Source organism: Pyrus communis, chromosome 15, assembly GCF_041283825.1.
Source record: "Pyrus communis isolate YQ-2024b chromosome 15, ASM4128382v1, whole genome shotgun sequence".
NCBI classification, from domain to species: Eukaryota; Viridiplantae; Streptophyta; class Magnoliopsida; order Rosales; family Rosaceae; genus Pyrus; species Pyrus communis.
Genome location: NC_142579.1, coordinates 14,999,077 through 15,025,506, shown reverse-complemented (window position 1 = coordinate 15,025,506; position 26,430 = coordinate 14,999,077). Strand labels below are relative to the sequence as shown.

At 34.4% G+C, this 26,430-nt stretch overlaps 1 protein-coding gene and 1 non-coding gene across 2 annotated transcripts; both read right to left on the bottom strand.

Moving 5' to 3' along the window:
* Window positions 1-5,685: 5,685 nt before the first annotated feature.
* Window positions 5,686-9,633, bottom strand: LOC137716832 (uncharacterized). Its single transcript, XR_015956748.1, has 8 exons — window positions 9,170-9,633; window positions 7,553-7,877; window positions 7,316-7,362; window positions 7,161-7,229; window positions 6,996-7,068; window positions 6,845-6,913; window positions 6,408-6,434; window positions 5,686-6,076 (listed from the first exon to the last, which is right to left on the bottom strand). It is a non-coding gene; the product is annotated as an uncharacterized LOC137716832 (transcript).
* Window positions 9,634-21,215: 11,582 nt separating this feature from the next.
* Window positions 21,216-24,926, bottom strand: LOC137736938 (uncharacterized). Its single transcript, XM_068476267.2, has 6 exons — window positions 24,767-24,926; window positions 24,611-24,665; window positions 24,200-24,250; window positions 22,866-22,957; window positions 22,701-22,778; window positions 21,216-21,743 (listed from the first exon to the last, which is right to left on the bottom strand). The coding sequence occupies exons 1-6, from the start codon at window positions 24,820-24,822 to the stop codon at window positions 21,599-21,601; spliced, it is 477 nt and encodes a 158-aa protein (XP_068332368.1). The 5' UTR covers window positions 24,823-24,926; the 3' UTR covers window positions 21,216-21,598.
* Between the last annotated feature and the right edge of the window lie 1,504 nt (window positions 24,927-26,430).

Sequence of the window (26,430 nt, the reverse complement as noted above, 5' to 3'; positions counted from 1 at the left end):
ATATAGGTTCTCATGAGTGATAATGGTGGAGAATATGTTAACTCTAAACTTCGTGCCTTTCTTGATCATCATGAGATTGTTCATTGATAGGAGCATATTTATGCGACTAAGTTTGCTTGTTTTCTTGTTTTGAAATAGTTAGTTTCTATTTATTATAGTGTTTTAAGCCATTTTCGTGTGTTTGTAGGTCAAAATGACAAAGTCGGCAAGAAAGTGCAATTTGGAGCTCTTTAGAGCAGTTTTGGGTTTAGAATGGATAACACATGCATGGAGCAAGGTGGATGAACATTTTTGAAGATTAAAAGAGGCTAGGAATGTGATTAATGTCTGGAAAAATTAATTCAAGACTTGGAAGATAAGGAATCAGCTATAAAAAGGGAAACATTATCCAAATTACCTTATCTTATCCAACCTTATCTTATCCTATCCTATCCTAATCATTTGCTACCTTAATTCTAGCTGCAAGGAAGACATCTAAATGACATTAGGATAACTTTATATCAGGTTTCTAGAAGCCCTATCCCTATCCCTAAATCTATGCCGCAAGGACCATTCCTTTTCCTCCTTGGAATCTGAATAAGAAGTGTCATTTTTCCTTGATGATTTGGAGTCCTAATTCCCCTCCTTTTCAGCCTGCCGTGCCCTCCCTTCTCCCTATAAATACTTGGTGCCGCAACATTCATTCATCACCCATCTCTCACCACAATTCACAACACATATCCATCATACACATAAATCTCTCATTGTGCCGCAGCTTTGCAAGGAGAAAAGAGAGGAGACCCTTGGAGCCGTGCCCTGCCATTCAAGCTTGGATTGCTGGAACGTCTTAGGTGTATTCTATCTTTTGCTTTCAATGTTTAATTTAAATTATCTTTGTTTAAGTGCGAACATGAGGAACTAACCTCGTTTTAGCTAGAGGTGGATTCAAAGCCATGAATATATATGTGATATGAATTGATTTCCTCCAGTTATTGTTTCGTAAAACATGAATGCGATTTACTTATCTGTTTGATTGATAACTTATTCTTGTATGTTGATTAAGGAGGCCTACTTAGTTTGCATGCATGAATTTGATGCTAAAATATAAGGGAATTTCACCTAATCGTTATGAACTTATATTTATAAGTAGTGGAGGTTGTTAGTCACAATTGTGTTAAGTAAATCCATGGCAAGAGTATCATGCAGTTCATGGTTAGGAATGCCTTGTCAATGCTTATGATTTTCATAGAACTTAATCATCTTTTATATGTATCTCTATTATGATGTTCATGTAGGGAACTATTGAAGAATAATTTGGTTGCCGATGCGTTATCCATCCAATTCAATGACTTAAGAAAAATCTGAGGGTTAATTAGTGCTGTTCACGATTAATCTGGGACGTTGTCATTCATGGTTTATAGGAATAAGAACTGGGAATCAATTTGTATGCATATGTGTCATGTGTGGAGATGAACCCTCTAGCTCGCCATTCACCCATTTAAACACCCAATTTCGTCCAAATTGTTTAGAGTCTTTAAATCTGTTTGCTTTTACTTTAATTTCGTCAAAACCAATCCCCCTTTAATATTTCGTGTTTACTTAGTTAGAACCTGTTTTAATTTGTTTCTTTTTAGTGTTTTGAGGCAAAGTTAAGTTAGAATTCGTCCAAAGTAATCATTAGTTTCTGTTTTGAGTCATTCTAGTTTGTTTTAAGTCATTAGAGTCTAGTTTAGTCTTTTTGAGTCTAATTTGAGTAGATTAGCATCCTTTCTAATCCCCGGCCTAGAACGATCCTTACTTACACATACTACAATTATAGGGTTTAATTTGTGTGTTATTTTATATCACATCATTCATCAAACTACATGTCCATATACTCCACAACAAAATAGGGTTGCCGAACTCAAAAACCGTCAGCTTCTGGAGGTTTTTCGTGCTTCTTTGCTCGAGGCGCGTCTCCCGTTATCCTATTGGGGAGAAGCTCTCACCTTAGCTACGTATCTCATTAATAGTGTTCCATCCAGAACAGTTGATTTTCAAACACCCCTTCAGGCACTTTCTTCACATGTTGATGCCCCTGCAGTCCCTAATCTTCCACCTTATGTGTTTGGTTGTGTGGCCTTCGTTCATCTTCATAAACAACAGCGAAGTAATCTTGAACCTTGGGCCCTACGAAGTGTGTTTGTGGGGTATGCATCAAGTCAAAAAGGTTACCATTGTTATCACCTTCTGACGAAAAAGTTGTTTGTCACTATGGATGTTGCGTTTCATGATAATGATATGTACTTTGCCAATCCTGAGTTTTCCCTTCAGGGGGAGCATTAGACAGAAGTTCAAACTCTTGATTATACTATGCCGGATATAGACGGAGTGAATGATTTGGATTGAAATGGTGATGTTTTGGAAACAAGTGGTGATCATTCACAAGAAAATAATGTTATGAATGACTTGGAATTAAGTGGTAATGTCTTGGAGACAAGTGGTGATCATTCACATGAAAATAATGATGAAAACTTTGAAAGGGAGGAGTTGACATTGCAAGATAACTCACTGTTTTCCTCTCCGCTTGAAAGCTCATTGCCAGTTTCCTCACCACCGGACAACTCAGTGTCGCTCGCTGCCTCACAGCCAATCTCGCCACCCTTCAGCCCCGATAACCATAATCAGTCGTCTTCGATCTCGGATGCACCACCACCACGTCGTCTCCCTGACCGTGTCAACCGAGGTATTAGTAAGCTTACTTATGAAGCTGACCCCAAATACAAAACTAGGTATCTGGTGAATAAGCCTAACCCTGAATCTAATGTCTTATACCCTTTAAGTAATTATGTGTTTACCAGTCACCTATCAAAATCAAATAAGTCATTTGTACATCAATTATCTATTGTATCTATTCCTAACAGTGTGTAGCAGGCTTTAGCTGATCCACGTTGGCAAGCAGCAATGAATGAAGAGTTAAAGTCTTTGAAGAAGAATGCTACTTGGGAGATCACAGACTTGCCAGTTGGCAAGAAACATGTGGGATGCAAATGCGTCTATACTGTGAAATACAAAGCAGATGGGACGGTGGATCATTTCAAGGAAAAACTGGTAGCGAAAGAATACACTCAAAAATATGGAATCGACTACACATATTGCACATATAGCCAAGATCAACACAATTCGTGTTTTGTTGTCCTTGGTTGCAAATCTTAATTGGCCCTTATAACAATTCGATGTGAAGAATGCCTTTTTCAATGGAGATTTGACAGAAGAGATTTATATGGATCTTCCACCGAGATGTAATGCTCCAAATAAATACAAAAGAAAAGTGTGCAAGTTGAAGAAATCCTTGTATGGTTTAAAGCAGTCCCCTTGGGCATGGTTTGGAAGATTCACAAAATCTATGAAAGCATTTGCCCACAAACAAAGTAACTCCGATTATACTTTGTTCCTGAAAAGACAAAATGGGAAACTTACTGCATTTATTGTTCATGTAGATGATATGGTGGTAACAAGTAATAACCCAGAAGAACATGCAGCCTTGGAAAGATATTTTTCTACAGAATTTGAGATGAAGGTCCTTGGATCCTTGAAATATTTTTTGGGGATTGAGGAATCGAGAAGCAGTTCAGGAATTTTCTTGTCGCAGAGGAAGTATATTATTGATTTGTTGCACGAAACCGGCATGTTAACTTGTCAACCAGTAGCTACACCATTAGAGGAAGGATTGAAGCTTAGTGTTGATCCTAATCAAGTACTAGTTGACAAAGGGAGATACCAAAGGTTAGTAGGTCATTTAATGTACTTGGCACACACAAGGCCGGACCTTGCTTATGCCTTAAGTGTAGTGAGTCAATACATGCATGATCCTGAAGAACAACATATGAATGCAGTGATGAGAATTTTGAGATATTTGAAGGGAAGTCCCAGCAAAGGAATTTTGTTTAAGAGAAATAATCACCTTAGAGTTGAAGGCTATACTGATGCAGATTGGGCAGGTTAAATTGACGATAGGCACTCAACATCAAGTTACTTTACATTTGTTGGGGGTAACTTGGTTACATGGAGAAGTAAAAAACAAAATATGGTTGCCCGTTCCATTGCAGAAGCTGAATATAGAGGTATGGCTTTGGGGATTTGTGAAATTTTGTGGCTTAGGCTTCTGCTTCGCAATTTGGGTATACTACATGATCAGCCCATAAAATTATTTTGTGATAATAAAGCTACCCGTGACATTGCACATAATCCGGTTCAACATGATAGAACAAAGCATGTTGAATTTGATCGGTTCTTCATCAAAGAAAAATTAGAAGAAAAAATAATTGAGCTACCGACAATAAGAACAGAAGATCAGTTGGCAGATATCCTCATGAGGGCTATTTCAAGTCATAAGTTTTCAAGTTTCTTATACAAGTTGGGCATGAGTAACATATATGCACCAACTTGAGGGGGAGTGTTGACTTTGTAATTTAGGTAGGATTCCTAATTGATATCAATTTCGTGTAATCTCCTATAATCTCGTGTAATTAGTTTTCTTCCTATTACATTAGGGTTGTACACCTTGTATAAAATCATCATTCAAAGCATTCTCTTTTGACAAGAATCAAAAGCTTAAGGTGGAAAAGTCTTAGGGAGAAGAATTGTTAAGATAGATGATGACTTTTCATTCATACCATTGTTTCCTACGGATGTAAGGCTTCCCTATATAAATGGACCTTTGTAATATAAAGATTACCTCTTGTAATATAAAGATTACCTCCCGCCCTTCTATCTACATATATCAGTAAACAATTTGTGCCAACTCTTTCCCTTACACAAGGAACAAAAGTAGAAAGTAATAGTACCAATCTCCCTCGCCCTCTTTTTTTACTTTACCTGCATTCATTGTCTGGTACAGTTACAAAAATAAATAATGTGACTCGTTCTACTTCGACTGCTAACAAATGTTCACTCTCTCACTTTTGCTTATGTATAACATAACAACGTTTTTGAGTGATTTTTCTATTTATTTGACTGGAAGTTGAAAGAATGATGAGATTCTCATTTTTGTGTTTGTGTTTTGATACGTAATGATCATCACAACAATTTCTTATTGTCCACTTCTAGCTTATTCAACTTCAGATATTGGTTTACTTGTTGGAATAAAGAATAATACAACATCATCAACAGTCGCATTGGACGAGTGGTTAAGGCGTGTGCTTGCTAGGTGCATGGGAATCTCCCATGAGAGTTCGAACCTCTCAGGTAACAAACAATAAATATGGAGATAGTGATGGCCAAAGGATCAGTTGCAGTTGTAATTTGTGAATCGCTTACTGTTCCATGCTTCTTGTGCTCTATCAGGATCATGTAAATTGGAACAGCCAATATCTATAAGGAGTATTAGTTGCAAAGGTGACGATTATTATCATTTTATTTTTTATTTTGTTTAATTTTCCTTCGATAAATACGGCTTTCTTTCTAAAAATGATTAAAAACAGAAACAGCAAATATGGAGACAGTGATGGTTGGAGGATCAGTTGCAGTTGTAATTTGTGAATCACTTACTGTTCCATGCTTCTTGTGCTCTATCAGGATCATGTAAATTGAAATAGCCAATATCTGTAGAGAGTATACGTTACGTTTGCAACGTCGCCTTACAAAGCTTTTTTTATCATTGTCCAAAAACTTAACAAGAAAATAGAGTTAAGAGAACCAAACATTGATAAGATGACGAGACAATGCTACCAAACCCAAAACCAGGAACATCGCTTATGTTTTGAATTCAATTTCAATGCCAAGCAATGGAAAAACTCGAAAAAATAGTATCCTCACAGTAGTACAGTATAAGTTTCATAATGATAATAAATAATGCAATTTCAGCAATTTTTCATCATCATAATCAATCCTTGGGATAGGACACAAGTGTATTTCTAAGTTGGGGTCCTTCAGATAATGGATATTCGAATATGAACTTGGACCAATTTTCTTCCGGTATGGTTGATGTTGCTGCCCATGGCAATGACTCAACTCATATCCTTGAAACTCACATTGCAATAAGATAAACACCATTGAAATCAAGAAAACTACAAGAGCTTCAATCCACCTACTACATCATCAACTACTTCAACTAGTCCTGCACACAAGTGTTGGAAATTTGGAATAAGTCAAGTAGCGGTAAAACAATGAGGGAAAATCTAAGTTCCATTTTGATATTTTTTGAAGATTTTGTCAGACATAAGACTTTGGTATGCTACATTCACAAGCTCAAAACCTCTCCTACACAATATCCTACCAACATAATATAGAGGGGCTTGGCCTCCCAAACTCCCAATCTAAGTTGACAACCTCTCGCGCATGGGGACTATACTTAAAGACTTACAAAATTCCTTCTATACGTAAGTGATCTCTGGGTACAAATTAAAAAGTCTCATCAAAAGACAAGATAATGGAGAAGACAAACATACCAAGAATAAACATCACTGTCCTTGAATCTGGAAGAAAACATTGGACCAAATAAGTAACATTGGATGGTTAACTGAATAAGAACTAGTGAAGAATATAAATTTCATGGCGCATATGGGGAACAAATAAAACAAGTTAGAGCATATCTGTTTACAGCAGTAATCAGAAAACAACATGATTATACAGTTAAAAAACTTCAAAGAGAATGGCGGTACACAAAACTTGGAAACTCCCACTGTTCGAGACATTATGCTGATCCGCTTAATTCAATCTTTCTCAAGTTGTGATGTTGAAAGCCTCCACTTCTTAGTAATATATCGAAATTTTTGTGAGTGAACATAGTGTTTTATTTGATTGGCAATACTGACATAGACATCACCAAAAGCTTAAAATATTAAAATCCAGATTAATCTCAGCTATAGAAATGTAAGGAACTGACTTGGTGCAATCTGAGTCCTGCCAGCATTAATTGTAATGTGTGTCTGTAAATTAGCGATTTAGCCCTTTCCTGTCAAAACCCATAATGATTTGTACATCAACCATAAAGTTGCACTCACCGAAAATATAGAAAGATTTGTATAAATACTGACTTGCAAAACTAGCATATCTTCTTCACTTTCTATTTTCACTACAACTTTAGGCTGTGCACACATCTCCCACCTGCGGATTGAAACAACACCATTACACGAAAGGTATGTAAAATCCCACATTGTTCAACAGGGAAAAAAATCACAGAGTAGTGTGTTGGTTTACCGTTTAAAGCTTGTGGTGCTCGATGGAGGACCTTTTTATAGAGGCCTAAAGTCGCATGGCTAAATGATGAACACAAACATTCAGATAAAGAGTTTGAATTTTAGTGCACCAAACACAAAAGGAAAGCAAAAAGTATCTATAACTACCTGATTAAGTCGCAATTTTCCTTTTACCCATCTTTATATCATTCCTGACCACCAAAACCTGAAGAAAACAATCAAGAAAGTGAATAGGTCGCACATGCACATCCTGCCACAAACTAAAGGAATACGGAAACAAACAACTAAAAACATAGGTGTAGCAATCCAATATTGTCAAATATAATGCAGCGAATCAGTGTTTTGAAATCATCAAGTATTAAAGGAAAAGAGACAGATGAAACTTAAAGCGATACCATTTTGAAATCTTCAAGAATGTCGACGAGGTTTTCAATCTCTAGAGGGTCTTTGGGCTTGTCCTTATTCTGCTTATTCTTCTTCGTCTTATTCTTTCCATTATTAGAATCATTGGCAAGTGCAGCTTGCTTAGCGAGTTTAGCTAAGAAAATAATGTGAGCAGGAGGGTAATGCACGCCAAAGCAATACCCCAAAGCAAGCCAATTAGCTCCTACCAAAATCGCACCCACCCATCCCAACCCCATCAGCATTGCTCCTCCTACTCTCCCCTTCTACTTCCACAACACTCCTATTATCTCTCCCTTACTGTTTCCAATCAAATTTCTATCTCAACAATAAGAGAAACAAAAATATGTTCGAGTAAGTACTTTATCCTTCAATACACACATAAATATATAACACATTAATACGCCAATATGGTAAATTTTTCGTGGAAACAAATATGAGGGAAGGAGTGAAAAAAGTACTTGGAGTATGTCAATGCAATTAATTTTGCATCTGAATATCGATTATTGAAAGCTAGTAACCCTAGATTGGACGGTAGTGAACGCACTTGAGGGTTTTGCAACGGAGGAGGAGGAGGGCCTATGATACGGGAGATAACTGAGAAGCAGAACAACTAGTGCGAGATTTGGGTGGGTTTAGTCGGGGCTAGCAAATAGAGTTGGGCCAGTCGACTCTTTTGAACTACAAAAAAGGGCCATTGAAGATTTTGTGAGAGGCTTGGTACTATAGTTAGAAGGCGGAAGATGACGATCATGTGAAGCAAGTTTGCGTGTCAGTGGGGGCAAAGGTTAGGGATGATGCGAAATGAGAATATATATACCATTCATCAGTCAACAACTTTGACATTGACGACTCCTCCTAACTTACGAACAATAGTCCATGCGGCTTAGAGAATTTTCTATTCTATCTATGTTAATGCTATTCCTCTTAACCTTTTTATTTTCTATTTTCTCATTTCCCTTCTTCTCTTCTTCTTGCCTTGAAGTTGAAGGCATGCCTCAATTTAAGGTATTTCATTCTTAGACTAACTGAAGTAATTTAAGATCAACTAGTTATTAGAAAAAGAAAAGAACCAACCGTTCTATGTGGTTGGAAACAAATGATGTGATACAATTGACGAATCAAGAAATCAACCTTTGTATCTTCTAAAACCGCCAATTTGTTACTAATTGTTGCCAAATTTAATCACAAGTGGTGAAAGGAATGCTATCACCCCTTATTAACTCAATAAACAACATGTAGACCCTTACCATAAGTCAGGACACCAATTGAGCCATACAAATTATCAAGAAATACATAATTAAGCAACCACAAGTACTTCAAATCACACTCATGAAGTAAAATAGTAGAATTATTTTGGGGCATAAAAGCTCAAAGTTTTCTACGATACAAGAAAACCCAACTCAAATTCTCAATTACCCACAAAACATAGTATGATTCTCACTCATACAATTAAAAGCACAAACACATAGCTGAATAAAAATGTAACCCTAAGCCCTATTCACTGAATTGAAGAAACAAACATACAGAAACAGAGAGAAGGAAACATTAAAAATGAATAATTAGGAAACCCTAAATAAGGAATTGAAGAGTAGAGAGAGAGTACTTACAGAAATTAGAGAGAAACCCTAGAGGGCGATGGGAGACCTCCGCCGCCTGTAGGAGTTTGCCATATTTGAATCACTCCCTTTGTCAAAAGAAGTGTGTGAACTCTGGATTTTGGAAAGACTAGGAGAGTACGGTGAGGAAGAGGGAAGAGGAAGGGCAACCGGAAAGAATGAGAGATTTTTATACCAATCAAAGTTCTTTTGCTTACATTCCGTCTACACACAACACACACACATCATTCAAAATTCAATTTTTCCTGTGGGCCGGCTTAAAAGAAGTTTTTTTCTTAGGCTATTGACGAAGGAGTCTAATTTAAGGAGAAATTTTTTAGGATGCGTTAACGAAAAGGGTTTAGACTAACTTTAATTTAACAAAAAACTACTATAAATTATTATGATTTGTTATACTAACATTTCATATATTATTGAATGCACTCAATAATTGCTTTTTAATTTAAATGTATCTTAATACACCCCACATGTTTTCCCACAATACCCTCACATCCCAACTCTCAGCATACACCTTAAATTCCCTACATAAACCCCACATTTTCTACATACACCCCACACTCTTCACATCTTCGGTGCAAATACATAAGATCAACCAAATATCTTACTTGTTTCTTCGAATAGGTGGTTTCTATGTTGTTTCTCTTTGCTTTCAAAAAATAAGCATATATATTTGAGAATCCACCATTAACGGAAAAAAATATTTTACAATCCATCACTTTGTAACGAAAAGGGATCTATAAATGCATAGCATAATGGTCCTGCATTAACTTCATGAATTCTATTTTTGGATTGCTTTATACTTTTCCAAAAGCTAGCCTACTCTTTGATAATGAAAAAATCATGAAAATTTTTGGCAAAAAGCTACAGAAAACTACTATAATATTCTGCATGAGATTGCCTAAACCTTTTAAAATTTGCTACTTCCCTCCATTGCTTTACAAAATTCTAACCACATCAAAAGAAATAAAGCATTAATATTAGTTTCCTCCCTTACCATTAGAACTTAGTTACTGTGAAACCATGTTTACCCAATTTTTTTTTTATTAAAACCACTAATAAAATAAAACATATATAAAAGATTGTTGTTGTATGAAACATTCCGAGGTATTTAAAAGGTCTGACAGAAAGTAAGCCCAAACTAATCTTAGAAATCTGCAAATTGAAAATTGTATGCTTTTTGGACAAGTCTAATAAGAACGATTTTTTTTCTTCTGATTCTTGTTACAAAGTACAGGTTTCTGGTGAATGAGATAGCCATGTCTCTTTGCCAAACTTGAGACAGCAATTTAACACGATAAATTGTTACATCTAATGGAGGAAGGTAAGAGTGGTTTTGAGAGTTGAAGATAATTAATCGTAGGATATCTATGTTAAAAGTGATTTGGGGTGTATTTAGAGTTTTTTTTTTTTTTTTTTAATTTTACTTTAAAAACTTTATAAGGTCGAAATTGTCATTTACATTAAGGTATATAACTCATTAAATATTAAATTTTAAAATGGGGTGTATTCAACATAATGTGGAGTGATAATAAAAAACCCCAATTATTATTTAATAAAAAGGGTTTAAGTTTTAATCGTAAGGACATAAACCAAGCCTTTTAAAAACAAAAAACGCGGGCTCAAATAAATGTCCAACTCGCATAACAATTAGTATTCCAAAAATGACCCTGACGGAACTTTAACTCAAGCCCATTACAAACATACGGTTACCACATTCAATTCACCACTGCACCGCCATTAATTGCACCAACCACCACCTACAAACCAGCAAAAAGAAACCAATTCAAATTCCTTTCGGCAAAACCCAATTCCAACTTCAAATTCCAAATTACAAACCAAAATCTACACAATAATGGCAAAAGAACAACAAATTCCAACAAGCAACAAATTCTTGACGAGCAACAAGTTCACAATGAGCAACAAGTTGCCTCCAAACAAAAGGTACTAAAATGAAATCCTTGTTTGCATGTTCATGATTCCATATAATCTATCAATTTTTAATCAGAAATTGAAATTGAAATTCTGTGTGTTTGCTATTATTCTTCAGTTTCATGTTTAACTAATCAATTAGTTTTACTTTTACTGGATTTTGATAACTAAGCAAAATTTTTTCGAAACTGAAATTTTGTGTGTTTACTACTATTCTTCAATTTCATGTTTAACTTTAGGATAGTTCAAGCAATATTGTGTGTTATTTTTACCTTAAATCCACAGTTAGTTTGGGTTATATTGTTTTAGATCAACTCAAAAAATTTTAGGGTTATTTTTCTTCAATTTCACAAAATAGTTAGGTTATTATGCTTAAATTCTAGAAATAATTTTCGGTTTTGATCCATTTCCATATAAATAGTGTGGTTATATTGTTCTATATCCATAAAAAGTGTGACGACCCGTCCCTAATTTTCTATGTAATTTCTCCCTAAGTATGTGAATTGACTATTATGCCCTTTTTTTTGACAAGTGATGTGGACATATTTATATCCCTTTTATTTTATTTCTCACTCTCGCATTTAAGTTGTACACGTTGTTACGAGTGTACATGGATTTTTATTAGTATAGAAACACTATTACGAATAGATTTCGATTTCCTTTTACTGTAGAAAATCAAAAAACTTATCCCTAGTTTTCTATTTATCCTACCCGTGCCCTTCCCTTTATGTCACTCACCAATCAAGTCCCTCAAATCTCCCACCAATCCTATCATTTCCTTCTACACGGCATCCAATCAGAAAAAGCAAGAAAATATCTCACTCTTTCTCTCTCCTGTAAACTCTCTTCTTCTTTGCAACACCACAAACAAGCCTCAAAGCTTGCAGATTGAACCTAAAAACCACTTCTTTGTGCTCATCTCACCTTCATGAGCACAACCATACCATTAAAACCTAGAATGGACGAGTTTTCAACGTCGAACTCGTGAGGTCCAAACTCAGTGTTTTGAGTTCGACGTGTTTGTGACCGAGTTACATGCTTTTAGGAACTTTAAGGCTTCTATTCAACTCCTTGAGGTCCTTAGTGAAGTTTTGGGTGAAGAATCAACGTCGAAACAACCAAGTTTCGAGGAGTTCACTTTTGGCCGAAACTTTCAAGGTGATTTTTGACCACCTCCATCCACTTTTTGGACTCCAAACAGGCATAACGTGATTCTACTCTTCATGAGCTCCAAATCCATATAAAGTAGGTCGAAAGTAGTTGAGAAATGAAGAAATTATGCAAGTTTGAAAATTTTCCAGAAATCGGCGAGAATTGAGTTGCAGACGGTGACGCTGGCAGTGGACGACGACAGCGGATGATAGGACTCACCAGAGAAGAAGGAGAATATTCCGTCAAGGTTGACGGAATATTCTAACAGCATCAGGTAATGCCGTTAACCTCTGTTAAGGATTTAACAGAATATTCCTAACGGGCATTAGGCCTCTGTTAGGGTTAAGCCGCATGTGGGGGCGCGTTCAAGGTCCAAAATTATTTCTAAAAATTTGAGGATGTTCGTGATGTCAAGTAGATCGATTTCATGTATTTAAACCCTAGGTTTGAGCAAACTATGGGGGTTTTATTTAGGTTTCCGTATATGTGCTTTAATTATAGTTATTTCACATATAGGGGAAACATATCCTGAGGAATTAAGGGGCCAGGCTAGGCTCGGGGACTACGATCCAATGACGTACTTGTGAATGGGCAGTTTGTTTTTATACCTATACATATTTATAGTTTCCATGAATGTGTAGTTACTTTAGTTTTGCACTTATATTGCCAATTATTCGATGTTGTGATATAATTATGATAAATGCTGCTATATAGTTGGGATATTATTGTCATGACATTTATATGTGTATATGCTCATTTTGCTGCACCCCGGTGTTGGTACTCCGCCCAAAGCCAGGGCCAGTCTTTCACGTGTGTGTTCACATCTACACCGTTTGCTCACCTTGGATCCAAGTTTAGGTGCCAGTCCAGTTGTACAGATTGCATTAGGCAATTCCGACTCGTATGTGACCGTGCCTCGACACTAGTCTTCACGTGATTATAGTACTAGAGTGCATTATTACACCCAGTCTTGTCGTACAGGTTGCTTTAGGCAACTTCGACTCGTGTACTAGCTTAGATGATGAGCAAACTGTTTATACTTGATTATCACATGATTATTATTATTGTGGCATTGATATATATCATTGACTTGGCATATTCTCTTAGTATATGGATATAGATTTGTGGTTACATACATACTTAGTATGTTTTTAAAGGAAACTATATTTGTTTTACGGCGAAGGGTTACTATATTCAAAGATAAAGGTTTTCGTATAAGCTTGTTTTGCTGACCCACTCAACTTTGTTTTTCGCCCCTCCAGGACCTAGATAGCTGTACTCTTTGTGGCACTCGAGGAATCTCAGCAGTTCTGACATTTTCTCTAGTTTAGAAGTACGAACTTAGCACTGTTGTGTAATAAGTGTACTTTAGCTACTTTGACTACTTTGACTACTCAAGATCAATATGCATATCTACATCCATAGGCAACTATTTTTGAAGTTATCAACACTATTTCGTAAAAAAATTAACAACTATTTATTAGTGATTAAGTTCGTCATCCAAAAGCCATAAACGTGTCACATAACTTACAAATTAACATGATGATAAGAAGTATCAATAGATCAATATGGAAATTAATTATCAATTGTTCGATATGATACCAATATGCATATTGATCTCTCTTTCTTTTTTTTCTTTTTTTTTTCTTTTTTTTGTTTTTGTAGTAGTAGTAGTAGTAGTAAGGTATTCATTTTACCAGTGATTAAGTTTGTAGTATGGTGTTGTACATACATCATTACAGTCCATAACAATATATCTCGATGTGTTCCATTAAAAACGACATGCCAATTAAAACATTCCATGACTAAATCTTAAAATTGTATTTCAACGGTTTGATCAAATACAAAAGTATACTTTATAGAGGTGCCATTTCGAAAATAAACGAGTCATAATCATTAGTTAACATTATGCTTGGATCATTAGCTAGTTAATTAGTTTAATAATATCAAGTTAAGGTGGACTTTCGAAAAAGGGAGAGGAGTTGTGACTAAGTCTTAATGTTATTGTTCAAGTTTAGTGTTAATGTGGTTTCACATACATTTAATAATCTAAAGTCTATTTCGACTCAAAATGGCCAAGTTTAGTGTTAAGGTGGACTTTGTATAAATGTATGTTGGACAACAAAATGGCCAAATTACATACCAAATTAATATTAATAAGATGTTGAAACATCAAAAGACATAAACATGGGGGTTTTTTTTTTTTCCTTCTAAAAATAAGCATCACTATTTCTGCATTCATAGGAAACTATTGATGAAATTGGCAACACTATTTCGTAAAAAATAACAACTATTTATTAAACTGGAAAAATCTGTTTCATCAAAATCAATAAACTTCCAATTACATACTGTGAGTTTATATAAAGTTAAAGCCATTGCACATAACTATCAACTAATTTCAAATGTAAACAAAATAGTAAACAAATATTGAAACCACAAAGCCATAAACTTGGCTATGTACTAATTATTTATCAAACTCAACATACTATTTCGTAAAAATTGGAAATACTCAAAACATTGCATTCATATATAATACCCAAACAAAGTTATAAAACCAAAATTATATTCTCCAAAATATCAATTCAAAACAAAAATAAACAATTTCCAAAATGAAAATCTGTTACATATCACTAATAAACTCTCATATCTCAAAAGATCAACCATCTTGTATAACAACTTTACATGAAACTTTGTTATGTCCTGAACATCCACACTTGCTACAAGTGATGGTCATCTTAGTCCCCTTGATTTCACTAGCGGATTTCATCCTACTTTTCTTTGGTCTTCTAAACGAAATCTTCATAATTGGAGGCCTCAGACCATTTATGACAGTATCAACATTTGGCTTATCCAAATCTGAAATGGATACATGACAAACTGATATGTTTCCCGATAAAAGCTTGCTTTCCAGTAATGATCAACATACTCAAATACATCACGATTATCATGTTGCAACACCTGCAATGCATGAGAACATGGAAAACAATTATGTTGCCATTGCACACAAGAGCATGTCCTATCGTCCAAACAAACAACAAACCAATTCCATTCAGTCCTAACTTCAAAAGCATCCACATCAGAACGACTAATCCTCCAATGCATGCCCTTCTTCAACAACAACTTCATCTCATTTTCTTTCTTTGGACACAAAATTGTATGAATAGTCTGACCAAATATCCTCTTCTCAGCCATACTAACCATCTGTCGAACTCTAATGTCTTCAAGAAGATCCATAACTAGCATACAACGACTATTCGACACCATGTCGTAAAAAGATTCTGAAAGTGCATTGCTCATTTACCATGAAAATGGACAATAACATAGTTCTTTTTTGATAAATTAGACAAAAAATTCTTCACATACTCATGCCCGTTATCCTTGAATTCCATCATGCAATCATCAAAATCAGATACAGTTCATGCATACATACAATTTGCTAAAAAATTCATCATTTTCTTCTTCAGTCTCTCACCAACCGCCTTTGGAAATAAAGTATTGACATTCTGTTTCAAATAAACAATACAAAATGAATGTGGAGACTCGGGAAAGAATTCTACAACGCTCTTCAAAATACCATCATGTCTATCAGACATAAATGTGATTACCCTCACTTGAGGCCTCAATATACCATATAATATTGATAAGAACCATCTCCAATTTGCTATCATTTTTGAATCAACATCATAAGCAACCTCAAAAATCTCTACGCAACAAAAAGGAAAATGTACTATCAAAATATTATAAACTACTTCTGAAACTCTGATTAAACTATTTCTTAAAATGTGTTTGAAGTATATCTGCAACTTTTTTTTTTCTTTATTTAATAATAAAATCAAATATATATGCACAACAAAAAGAAATAAATAAAGTCAATTATCAACTACTTATCAAACTGTGATAGAACTACTAGTATAAATGTCATGGCACTATTTTGTAAAACTGTGCTTCGACTATTTATGAAAAGTTTTTGCACAACAATATACAAAAAAAAAAAAAAAATAGAAAAAGAAAAAAAAAAGACAAAAATAGATAGTATTGAATGTAAAGTTAGAAAGTATTAACTCACTGTGGTTCCCATTTTTTGCACAGCAAGATAGAATTGTGCCCTTATATTTGCTCTTGATAAAAGTACCATCAAAGAATAACATCGGGTGACAAAATATGAAACCTTTTATCCATGCATCATAAGCAATAAACAAACGAAGAAATCTATTGGTCTTTGATACAACTTCAAGCTTAAAGGGTGATAAACATTGACATCATCACCATTTAGTTCAAAAACTACCATCTCTTTGCCAAAGTATGCAGTAGCATAATTAATATCTAATCCATAAAACTATTTTAAGTTTGAAATAATCTCCTTCGGTTGAATAAGAGGATTTGATTGAACTTCGTCCTTGATGAAAGAAGCAAGAAACTGCCGTCCAAGAACTTTTTTTTTCTTCTTTTGAATCATACCCTTACATGTATGCATATTATGCAACTTCCGAATAATGAAAAAGTCATTAATATCACAGTTGGATGCATACACACGCCAAAGACAACCATTAGATTTCTTCCTAAAGCACTCAGCATTAATGCGATTTTTCTCATTCTTTAAATACTTCAAATCAAGACCACATTCAACATAAAACTTCTTCAACCTATCTCAGAAATCAACATAACCTCCCCTAAAAACTTGCCCCTCTGATTCTATATAACTATCCCATTCACATGACATACAATTATGGATACCATGAGAACCATACTTCCCTAAATGATCATTTTCACTAACAACAATCATAGAGTTTAGTGTACGGCAAGATGAAGATATGCTTTCCATAGGTAATTGAACTATATAACCATCACATTTATCCATAACCAATATTTCTATGATGGATTTTCCAACAACATCAAGAACCGTCAACATATTCATAACATCGGCATCACAATCTAGGAGACAAGTAGGATCTTCATTCAAAGCATATCGTAACTCAAAAATAACCAAGTCTCAAACCCTTAAACCTAGAACAAATATCAATACAAATCCAATCGAATGTAGAAGTTGATGAATTAGAACAAACAACAGATAAACCACCATTATGTAAACTGAGCTAATTTACCATTCTCCATAACTAATGACCAAAAAAGCAAACAATTACAAATCAGCACACAAATATTATATACATATAACAAAAAAACAACGACAAAATGTAACACACAACCCAAATTGTTTAGTAATTTGTTGCAAAACTAAACCTAATATTTGTAAAACAAAACAATAAATGTTTCAGAAATCATATTCATATCAAATGAACCAAAAACTAAATAGTTCTAAAACAAAACATCACAAACAAAATTAAAAAGCTAAAAAGTACTATAATAACAACTGGTTCAGAAACTATTATAATACTACATCCACTATTTATGAAAATTAAACACACAACGATAAAATGTAGCACACAACCAAAACTGTTTAGTAATCTGTTACAAAACTAAACCCAATATTTGTAAAACAAAACATCACAAACAAAATTAAAAAGCTAAAAAGTACTATAATAACAACTGTTTCATAAACTATTATAATGCTACATCCACTATTTATAAAAAATTAAACACAAAACAGCGTGATGAACAAATCAAGACTTACCTGCAAATTCTTCAAGACAGTAAGATCCAAATTGAAAAATTCAAAAAAAAGAAAAAAAAAAGAAAAGAAAGAATCAACTACCTGATATCTTGTAATTTAAACACAAATTAATACAAAATATATCAGTCAATGCAAAAACTCGAAAAATTATGAAACTAGAATCTTAGAACCTGTAATGCGGTGTCAATTACCTCCAAACAACGAAACTATGAAGAACGGCGATCAATTACGGAACTCCAGTGAAAAAAATGAACAACAACGAAGATCACAAATTCAAAATGAAATCTTAGAACATTCAGTTTCGGAAAAAAAGTAAAATCTCAAAACCTTCAACAAACCTTCAATTGAAGAATTATACTTACTTCGAAAGACCTAAATGAACAACACAAAGATCAAGATTTCAAAAAAATTGACTCTTAAAACCTTCGCCCAATTCACGAAAAAAATTAAAATCTACAGATTGAGGAACTTTGCAACATTTTAGCAAAAATGTGCCCTTCCAATCAGTTGTGCTAATTCAAAGTAACTAAACTAACAGATTAATTAACATAGCCTAACCTAAAACTGTTAGGGGCAAAATTGACAAATTAGCTTGTTATTTAGGTTGGGCCATTTCAGTTGGGCTCATTTAAAAGTGGGCTTTGTACTAACCATTAAATAAACTTACATGGTTTTTGGTTAAAATTTAAAATTTTGAAACCCTTTTAATTAGTTTTCCTAATTTTTTTAATGTGCCCGGAACATAGTTTGATAATTAAGTATAATAATATAATTAGTTGTAAATTTGAAAAACAAAAAATTCCAACCAATTATATTACACACATGTTGTACAGGGCCGTGTATGCGACCCACTAAAAAATTTCTTCAATCTATGGAGCCCAACAACATAAAACAACCCACATATTCAAAGATTGGATGAGGGGGTTGAAAAATTATAACTCATTTGGAAGTTCTTTTAACATGTAACATGACTGAAAAATGCTTTTGGGGAAAGTGTTTTAGGTTCTAAAAGCACTTGAAAGTCATTTTGGAAGAGCATCAGTAATGTGCTTCTTGCAGGAAGCACTTCAAGTAATTTTTTAAGATTCACTAGCATTTTATTAAGGATTTGTTCTAAAAACACTTCCAACAATAAACGATTTTAAGCATGTTAAAGTCACTTCCATACGCACTCGTAATTACTACATGGAAAGTTGGATGGTTTGTAAAAGGTATGAAAGAAAGAAGGAAAAAAATCATATTTGATCTTGTCATAGAATGAAGAGAGTTATTGTAAAGGTATAGGTCCCGTTTGAATATGATTTGTATCTTTTAAGAACGTAAAACGCTATTTTCAAAGAAAAAGTAGTGGACGAAAAATTATTTGATGATCCCATATGCCAAGAATGATGGAGGAAGACGTTGAAGAAAAAGTTGTTGATCCTATCAGGGTTGAATAAGATATCCTCAAGAAACTCCACAAGTGTTGGGGAATGAGAGACAAAAAGAAGATGAGCAACAAACTACCAAAGTAGAGGCATCTCGAATACAAGAGAACTAGAGGTCAAGTTCTTCTCAAGTGGAGAAGAATATGAGAAAAGAGAACAAGATTGAAGAATTAAATATCATGCACGTTAAAAAATCCCACAGGAATATCTCCATGAAAATCAAAATATTGTCATATCTGAAAATATTATGATTGACATGGTTGTAGATAATGTTGATTTGGTAGCTGATTTGGTAAAGGCTTAACAGGTGAATATGGAATTAAATTGTAAGTCACAAGAAACAACTGAATTTGGATGCAAGAAGATTCAGCCAAGAAGAGGTTAGATTATCAAGTTGCACATTCTAATCTTTTGTATGGTATTAGTTCCTTTGTAATTCTAACTAAACACCAAGAATATTCATGTCAACCCAAAAATCTTTTCAAAATGAACTTGACAGTGAATTATTTACAAGTGGGAGAGACTGATGTAGGACAAGAATCACGTTGTTTCACATGCAATGAAAGTAAAAGGAGGAGACAACATTTAATACAAAAAGTGATTGGAAAATTGATAATTCAAAGGTTAATAGATAATTTTCTGCAGCCATACCCCGTAAATAGATATCTTGGACTTTTCAAGTTATGCGGACTAACTGGCATGCCAAATTTGAGCCCATAATATATGTATTTAAAGAAAAACGAAAAGACGTGCCAGAGTTCAGCTAAATTATATTGTTTACTATCGCAAAATGAAATTTTAAGATTTTGTGACACTTTTGATATTTTGTTATTATTAATTCCTTTCGTATTTGAAATCCTAGGATTTGTAGGGTTAAGAAGATACATAATAAATATGTCATATTGACCTTAGATTTGTAATCAATTCATATTACTATCAATTAAACTTTAGAATCTTTTCTATTTTCTAGTGAATTTCAAATCGCTGATGGAATTCGACGCTTATCAATTCTTGAATCATATGTTCCCACTACGTCATATATATTTTAATGTACCTTATAATTGGGACATATTGACCTTATCTACCAAGTCATATATATTTTTAAGGATAAACTGCTATTTGATCCTTGAATTATTACCTCGGTTAAAATTGACTATCTAAACTTTTTTTTTTTTGGTAAATTAATCATCTAAACTATTTGAAATTAGCCAATTAACTCCTCGTCGGTAGATTCCATCCACTATTTCATTAGATTCAAGAACAAATTAGTCTTTCCATCATCAATTTTTACTTAATAAGGTGTAATGGCAATGAGAAATGATCCGTTATGTAGATGTTTGACCTTTTTTATGTTTCTTGTTATGCTATATGTTTTACCCATTATTTTGTGTCCATATGTCATAATTTTATTGGTGATTATCATTAACAAGAATTGATGATGAAATGACTAATTTGATCTTGAATTCGACGGAATGATGAATGGAATCTAATAGCAAAGGGTTAATTGGCTGATTTTAAATAGTTCATAGGTTAATTTACTAAAAAATTAGTTTAGGGAGTCAATTTCAACTGGTTTAATAGTTCAAGGGGTTAAACCACATTTTACCCTATTTTTAATATGCCTTATAATTGGGACATATTAACCTTATCATCCATCGATATGATAACACAAAGAATAATCCACTACGTGACAAAGAATAATCCATCAAGTGTTGCAAGGACACGTAAAGGTTTATCATGCGAACAAGTGGAGTTCATTTTTGCTCACCATCCTATTTATCATCGTTGGATAGTTTGAAATTTTGAAATTTGTGTCAATCTACTACATAAATCTCAAAATTTAAACCATCTAATAGAATAAATAGAGTGACAAGCATCACCCTCGGGTGGTGAGTAAGAATATTCCAAAACAAACAGGTGACATGCTTGTAAATTTGTTTGCTACATGCACATAACGATGACTTCAATGATCCATCAACTTCTTTTAATGACAAAATAAATAAAAATTGATGTGCATCAACTTCTCGACTCCACGTCCAAATGCATACCGAGTCCGACGCAATTGTTCATTCCTAAGTAATTTGATGAAAGGGGAGCTTACAGATTTGTATATCATTGCATTATGATGCATGCCAATAATCAGAACAATCTGCGCCTACGATTCACAAGAAATCAGAGACTTCTTATCAGGAGAACCACGAAAAATCGAAGACTTTCTCTCGACGGAATCATAAGATATCGGCGACTTAGTAAACTACAGAAATAAAGTCTCAATACAGCAAATCAAATCTCAGAGCTCTTATCTTCTTTAGGAGGTGCAAACCGCTTGCAAAGCTTGGATCTTGCCCAAGGATCTAAAGGAACTCTCTCTGGTGGTTGAGGGGCTGGTAGTTTTGATTGTCTGAGCTCATTTTCTCTGTCGATGAACCTATACAAGTATGCCAACACATGGTCAAAATGTAGCCCGACATCAACCGGTATTGATCAAAACAGTCAATGAACCATTGTGAGCTACTAGAGATATCTAATTGATAGAATTGCACTCGTTACTACTAAAAATATTATCAAAAATACCGAAGAAAGTGCATTATTTAATCAATGAGGTAGCTGTACTAGACAAGTAAACCGTGTTGCTTATGTTTCTCAATCCCCATTTTCTTCCATGAAAAGGGTGTTCTTCCTCTTGCTTTTCCATCCCAAGAATGGTGAGGGTAACATATAATAAGCATCACTTCACATCACATATTGGACATTCAATGTCCGGGTAACATTTAGAAAGCATCACATCACATATTGGACATTCAATGTCCGCATAAATTTCTAAGCAAAACAATCACTACTAAAAAAGAATTCGGAATGGCAGACGAGCATACAAAGATGCAAAAAAGGCAGTTGCAGAGGAAATGCAAAATTACCATTTACCGACATAAAATGAAGGCATGCACACACACCAAATGCGCTTAGATTATTTATTAATCATCATACTCCCAATAAATATCCTTTTGGTACATATGAGGGCCAGAGGCCCAAAAAAAAGCTATATCAAACCGCTTTTGATTTTTTTCTTAAGAATTTTTTTTCTTTGAGAATATTCTTAATAATTCATTTTGGTGCTTGATTTCATTTGACATTTCTTTGACTTCGCTTGATTTTGTTTTGGATTTGAATTGATCAGTTCTGAATGGGTGGATTTGTGTATGCCTATATATTCAAATCTATACAGTCGTAAATGGGCCATTTATATCCAAAGGTTAAAATGGGTGGCCTTACACTCTTTTACTTAGGCTGGGCATTTGGACATGGGTAGAACCTACCACCTTTACAAGTCTTTAAATTGGCCAGATTGACAAACATACGTCAGTCAACGAATAAATAGCAGCCTTACTCAATATAGGCCATAGGTGCAGCATCACCAACTCGTATACGAGTCCTAAGTAGTCTTGTGTATCCGCCTACTCGATCCCTGTAAAATAATATCCAATAAATGTAACAAATGAAAATACGGAAGACTTAAAAAAAAAAAAAAAAAAACAAGGGGTTTGAGGTTCACTTGTATCGATAAGCCAGTTCTGTAAATAGCTTGTGAAGTACATCATCCCCACGCACAAAAGCAGCAGCACGCCTTGCGGCACACAAGGAGCCCTGTCTCAATATTGAAAGAGAAAAGAATCACGTGAGATAAAAAGCCATAAAATGTGGATATACGGTAAAGATATTTCCAGAACTTTGCACCGCACAACTATAGTACAGAAGCATGTTTCAAACTCCAATTCATCATGTTCATATAGCCAAACATTGAGTTAGAACTTTGGTAACTACCCTCATAAAGTGTTTATAGATTAAAAAAAAAGAAAATTACATAAAAATATTCACTCACGAATGTGAAACAACTGTGTCAAACTACCAAGTTCTGGTTAATATAGAAGACTTTCAAATAATTGATATTTATCATGAAGCTCAAAGCTGACTGACAGTATGGGTTCTATGGGGCATGATTTATTGGGCATTGGGTATCTTGGATTTCAATTAGATACTATCTTGCTTGTAGATTCTGTTGGCAGATATTGGTTCACATCCCGCAATTACACCCCCTTCTCCCAAACCCAAAAGAAAATAAAAAGGTATATGTAATCTCTTTAACCAAATATAAACATATCCATTTCGGAAGATATTTTGACCCAAACAATAGTCCGACTAGCCTTTTTCATTCAAATAACTAGTGAGGCTTTGATCAAAAAACTGATGCAAGGCCCAACAACAAACGCACAAAGGGTGATTGAATCATCAAACATTCATTATGTTTCACACCCAACAACTAAAGAACACTGGGCGATTGAATCATCAAAGATTCACTATCTTGAGATTATTTGGAAGTCCACAGAACATCTATAGACTACCAAATAAAAGCACCTTACATGTTTTTGAACTTCAAAAATCTCAATACTTGATCCCATGAGAAAGGATAACATGAGCATATTCATGCAACTCAACCTCACTCCAATACTTGAACCTCACATTTCAATCTCATGTTGGCCTATCTAAGATTACATAAAAGTCTCTATCTAATTGAAATAACGTCACAATTTAAAGAATTTACAAACTTGCAACTAGGAGTTACTCAAGCACGTGCTCCTCATACAAAAAATCAGAAGGCGGGTTATTTCAAACCTATTAATTTCTGCAATTGAAAGAGAGGCAGGGCCTATAAGTTAACCGAAACAGTCACTCTAAGAATCTCTTCAATGGACTATAGCTCACATAAATCTCTGTCAACGAAAACTTCATTTTATAAAAATAATTATTAAATATAAAAATGTAGAGATTTGCAAGAAACTACCCACAAATGTAATATTTAAACACAGTTATAGCAGAATCAATACATACATCTTTTCCAAGCTGCACCATTTTATCAGCCTCGCGTCGGATCTCTTTGGCCTGCAAATAGAACAAACAAAACATTTAAACGTAAAGTTAATGACTTTTTGTTGATTCTAACCATATTCAAATTTCCCGAAACTCTGAAGCTAATGCTGAACTTTTTTGTCCTTGTACATTTGTAGGACCATGGCACCAAAAATGTATCAGGGTTCAGGCACCAAATAAAAAATAATAATGGAACTATCACAAAAAATACAAAATCATAAAACAGAGCAGAATACATAATCAGATTGCTTGTTTCAGTCAAAGAAACTAACTAAAACCCTAAACCCAGAAAACCCCTAAAATTGTAAAATAAGGGAAAATCCCAACAAGTAAATAGAAGAATGAGAAGGGAGATAAAAGAAAAAGAGGTACCTTGGAAACAGTGGTCTCAATGCGCTCATGTTTCACCAACTGCGACACCATCGTCCTGCGCATCAAACCAACATAAGTCTTTCAATTTTAGAAAAATAAATAAATAATTACATAAATATTTTGGCTTTCGAAACCTAAAGCAGTGAGATTAGGTACCTGAGCATGGACATGCGGTGACCCGTGGGTCGGTTTAGCTTTCTGAACTTCGTCATGCTCCTCCCTCGCGAGCCTCGCGTCCGAACACTGACAGTGTGAAAATAACAGAGGAGACCTTGGAAATGAAAAACGCTAGGTTATGGATTTGGGCTTAAATTCGGTGAACGACCCAGGACTGAACCGTCTATTTATCAAGTTGGGTCCATACCTCATTCTTATAAAATATTAGCCAAATTGAAAAAAAGTTGAGACATCTAATTGAATTCAAAGAAATTGACGAATACTTTATTCTACAAGAAATAATGAAATTTCATCGTAATAATTAAACAGACAAATGATTTTAGATTAAATTGAATTTTTGAAAGAATGATTTATGAATCGACACTTACAAAATGTAGAGAGTTCGGATCGTTGAAATACGAAGTGGGCAAAACAACTAGTTCCCCTTTTTACCCCAAAATAAGAATCCCTTTGGATAAAGGGCCTGATTATCCTACCGTCAATTTGCACTCGGAATTTGTTTCTAAGTAAAGAGAGCTAATTTCACACATCACTTATAACTTCTCATCACCCTTTTTTAAGTTTGATTATCGAATTAAATAAATCAAATAACTCAACTACCGTGATTGTATATAGGTATTTGAGAAGCTAAACAAGTGTGTGTTTAATATTTTCCTTAAATAAAAATAAGCGCCCGTCAGCAAATTTTGTCTTAAAAACTAACGTATTGGGACCATACGATTATAAACAGAGAGTAAAGACCCTTTTTTGACCTCAAACATTTTTTAGATCATGTCTTTGGATTAACACTAGCATATAATCCCCTAAACTTAACCGTTATGCTCGTAATGTCTATTTCTAACAAGATTTTAGTTTGTACTAAAGAAAGAAAGAAAGAAAGAAAGAAAGAAAGAATGATAAAAAAAAAAGGAGAAGCCTTCAACTTTACCACTTAATCCTACAATCTAGTTATTCTTCTCTTAGGCTTGATTCTCGCCAAAGGTAAATTTGAACTACTATATTGATAGCTCATTGTAAGGTTAAACCCACCATCTTCTTTCTTAGAGCAACTCCAGCGTGGGCTGGTGCTCGGGGACAGTGGACCAAATAGGGCCAAGTAGCTCGGCCTTGAAGCTTCAGTGTGGGCAGCCCGAGGGAGAGTGGAGGGCCGAGCTCTGGGCCTGTGAGGAATTGCCAGCCTGAGAGCCCAAGTGGATGTGACGCAAGGGCTAACGTCATCCTGGCGTCAGCCCAATTTTATATTTTTTTCTATCAAGCGCGTGGGGGCGCGTCAACCGATAGCTTTTTAGCGTATGGGGCACACATCGCAATCTGAAGAGGTTACCGTTGGGAAGCCACGTGGCTTCCCACGGTCCGTTCGATCTCAACGGCTCTTTAAATTGGACCGTCCGATTTGCAACGGTAATAAAAATAAAAAAAATCTTATTTAATATCAACCGTTGGATCTGAGATCAACGGTTGATATTATTCTTCTTTATAAATAAATAAAAAAAAATTGTTTTAAAATTAAGAAAAGTTATCGTTGTGACACGTGGCACAATCTGGAGTGTTGGAATTCAATTTTTTTTTAAAATCCAACGGCAAATATTAATTAGCTCAATAAAAATTTTAAAAAAAATTATAAAAAATCTGAAAAAAAATCT

Coding starts and splice junctions, on each gene's coding strand:
- LOC137736938 (XM_068476267.2), bottom strand. CDS start 24,822: ATGACGAAGTTCAGAAAGCTAAACCGACCCACGGGTCACCGCATGTCC. Junction 24,666..24,766: donor CACCGCATGTCCATGCTCAG/GTACCTAATCTC, acceptor TTTGATGCGCAG/GACGATGGTGTCGCAGTTGG. Junction 24,251..24,610: donor TTGAGACCACTGTTTCCAAG/GTACCTCTTTTT, acceptor TTCTATTTGCAG/GCCAAAGAGATCCGACGCGA.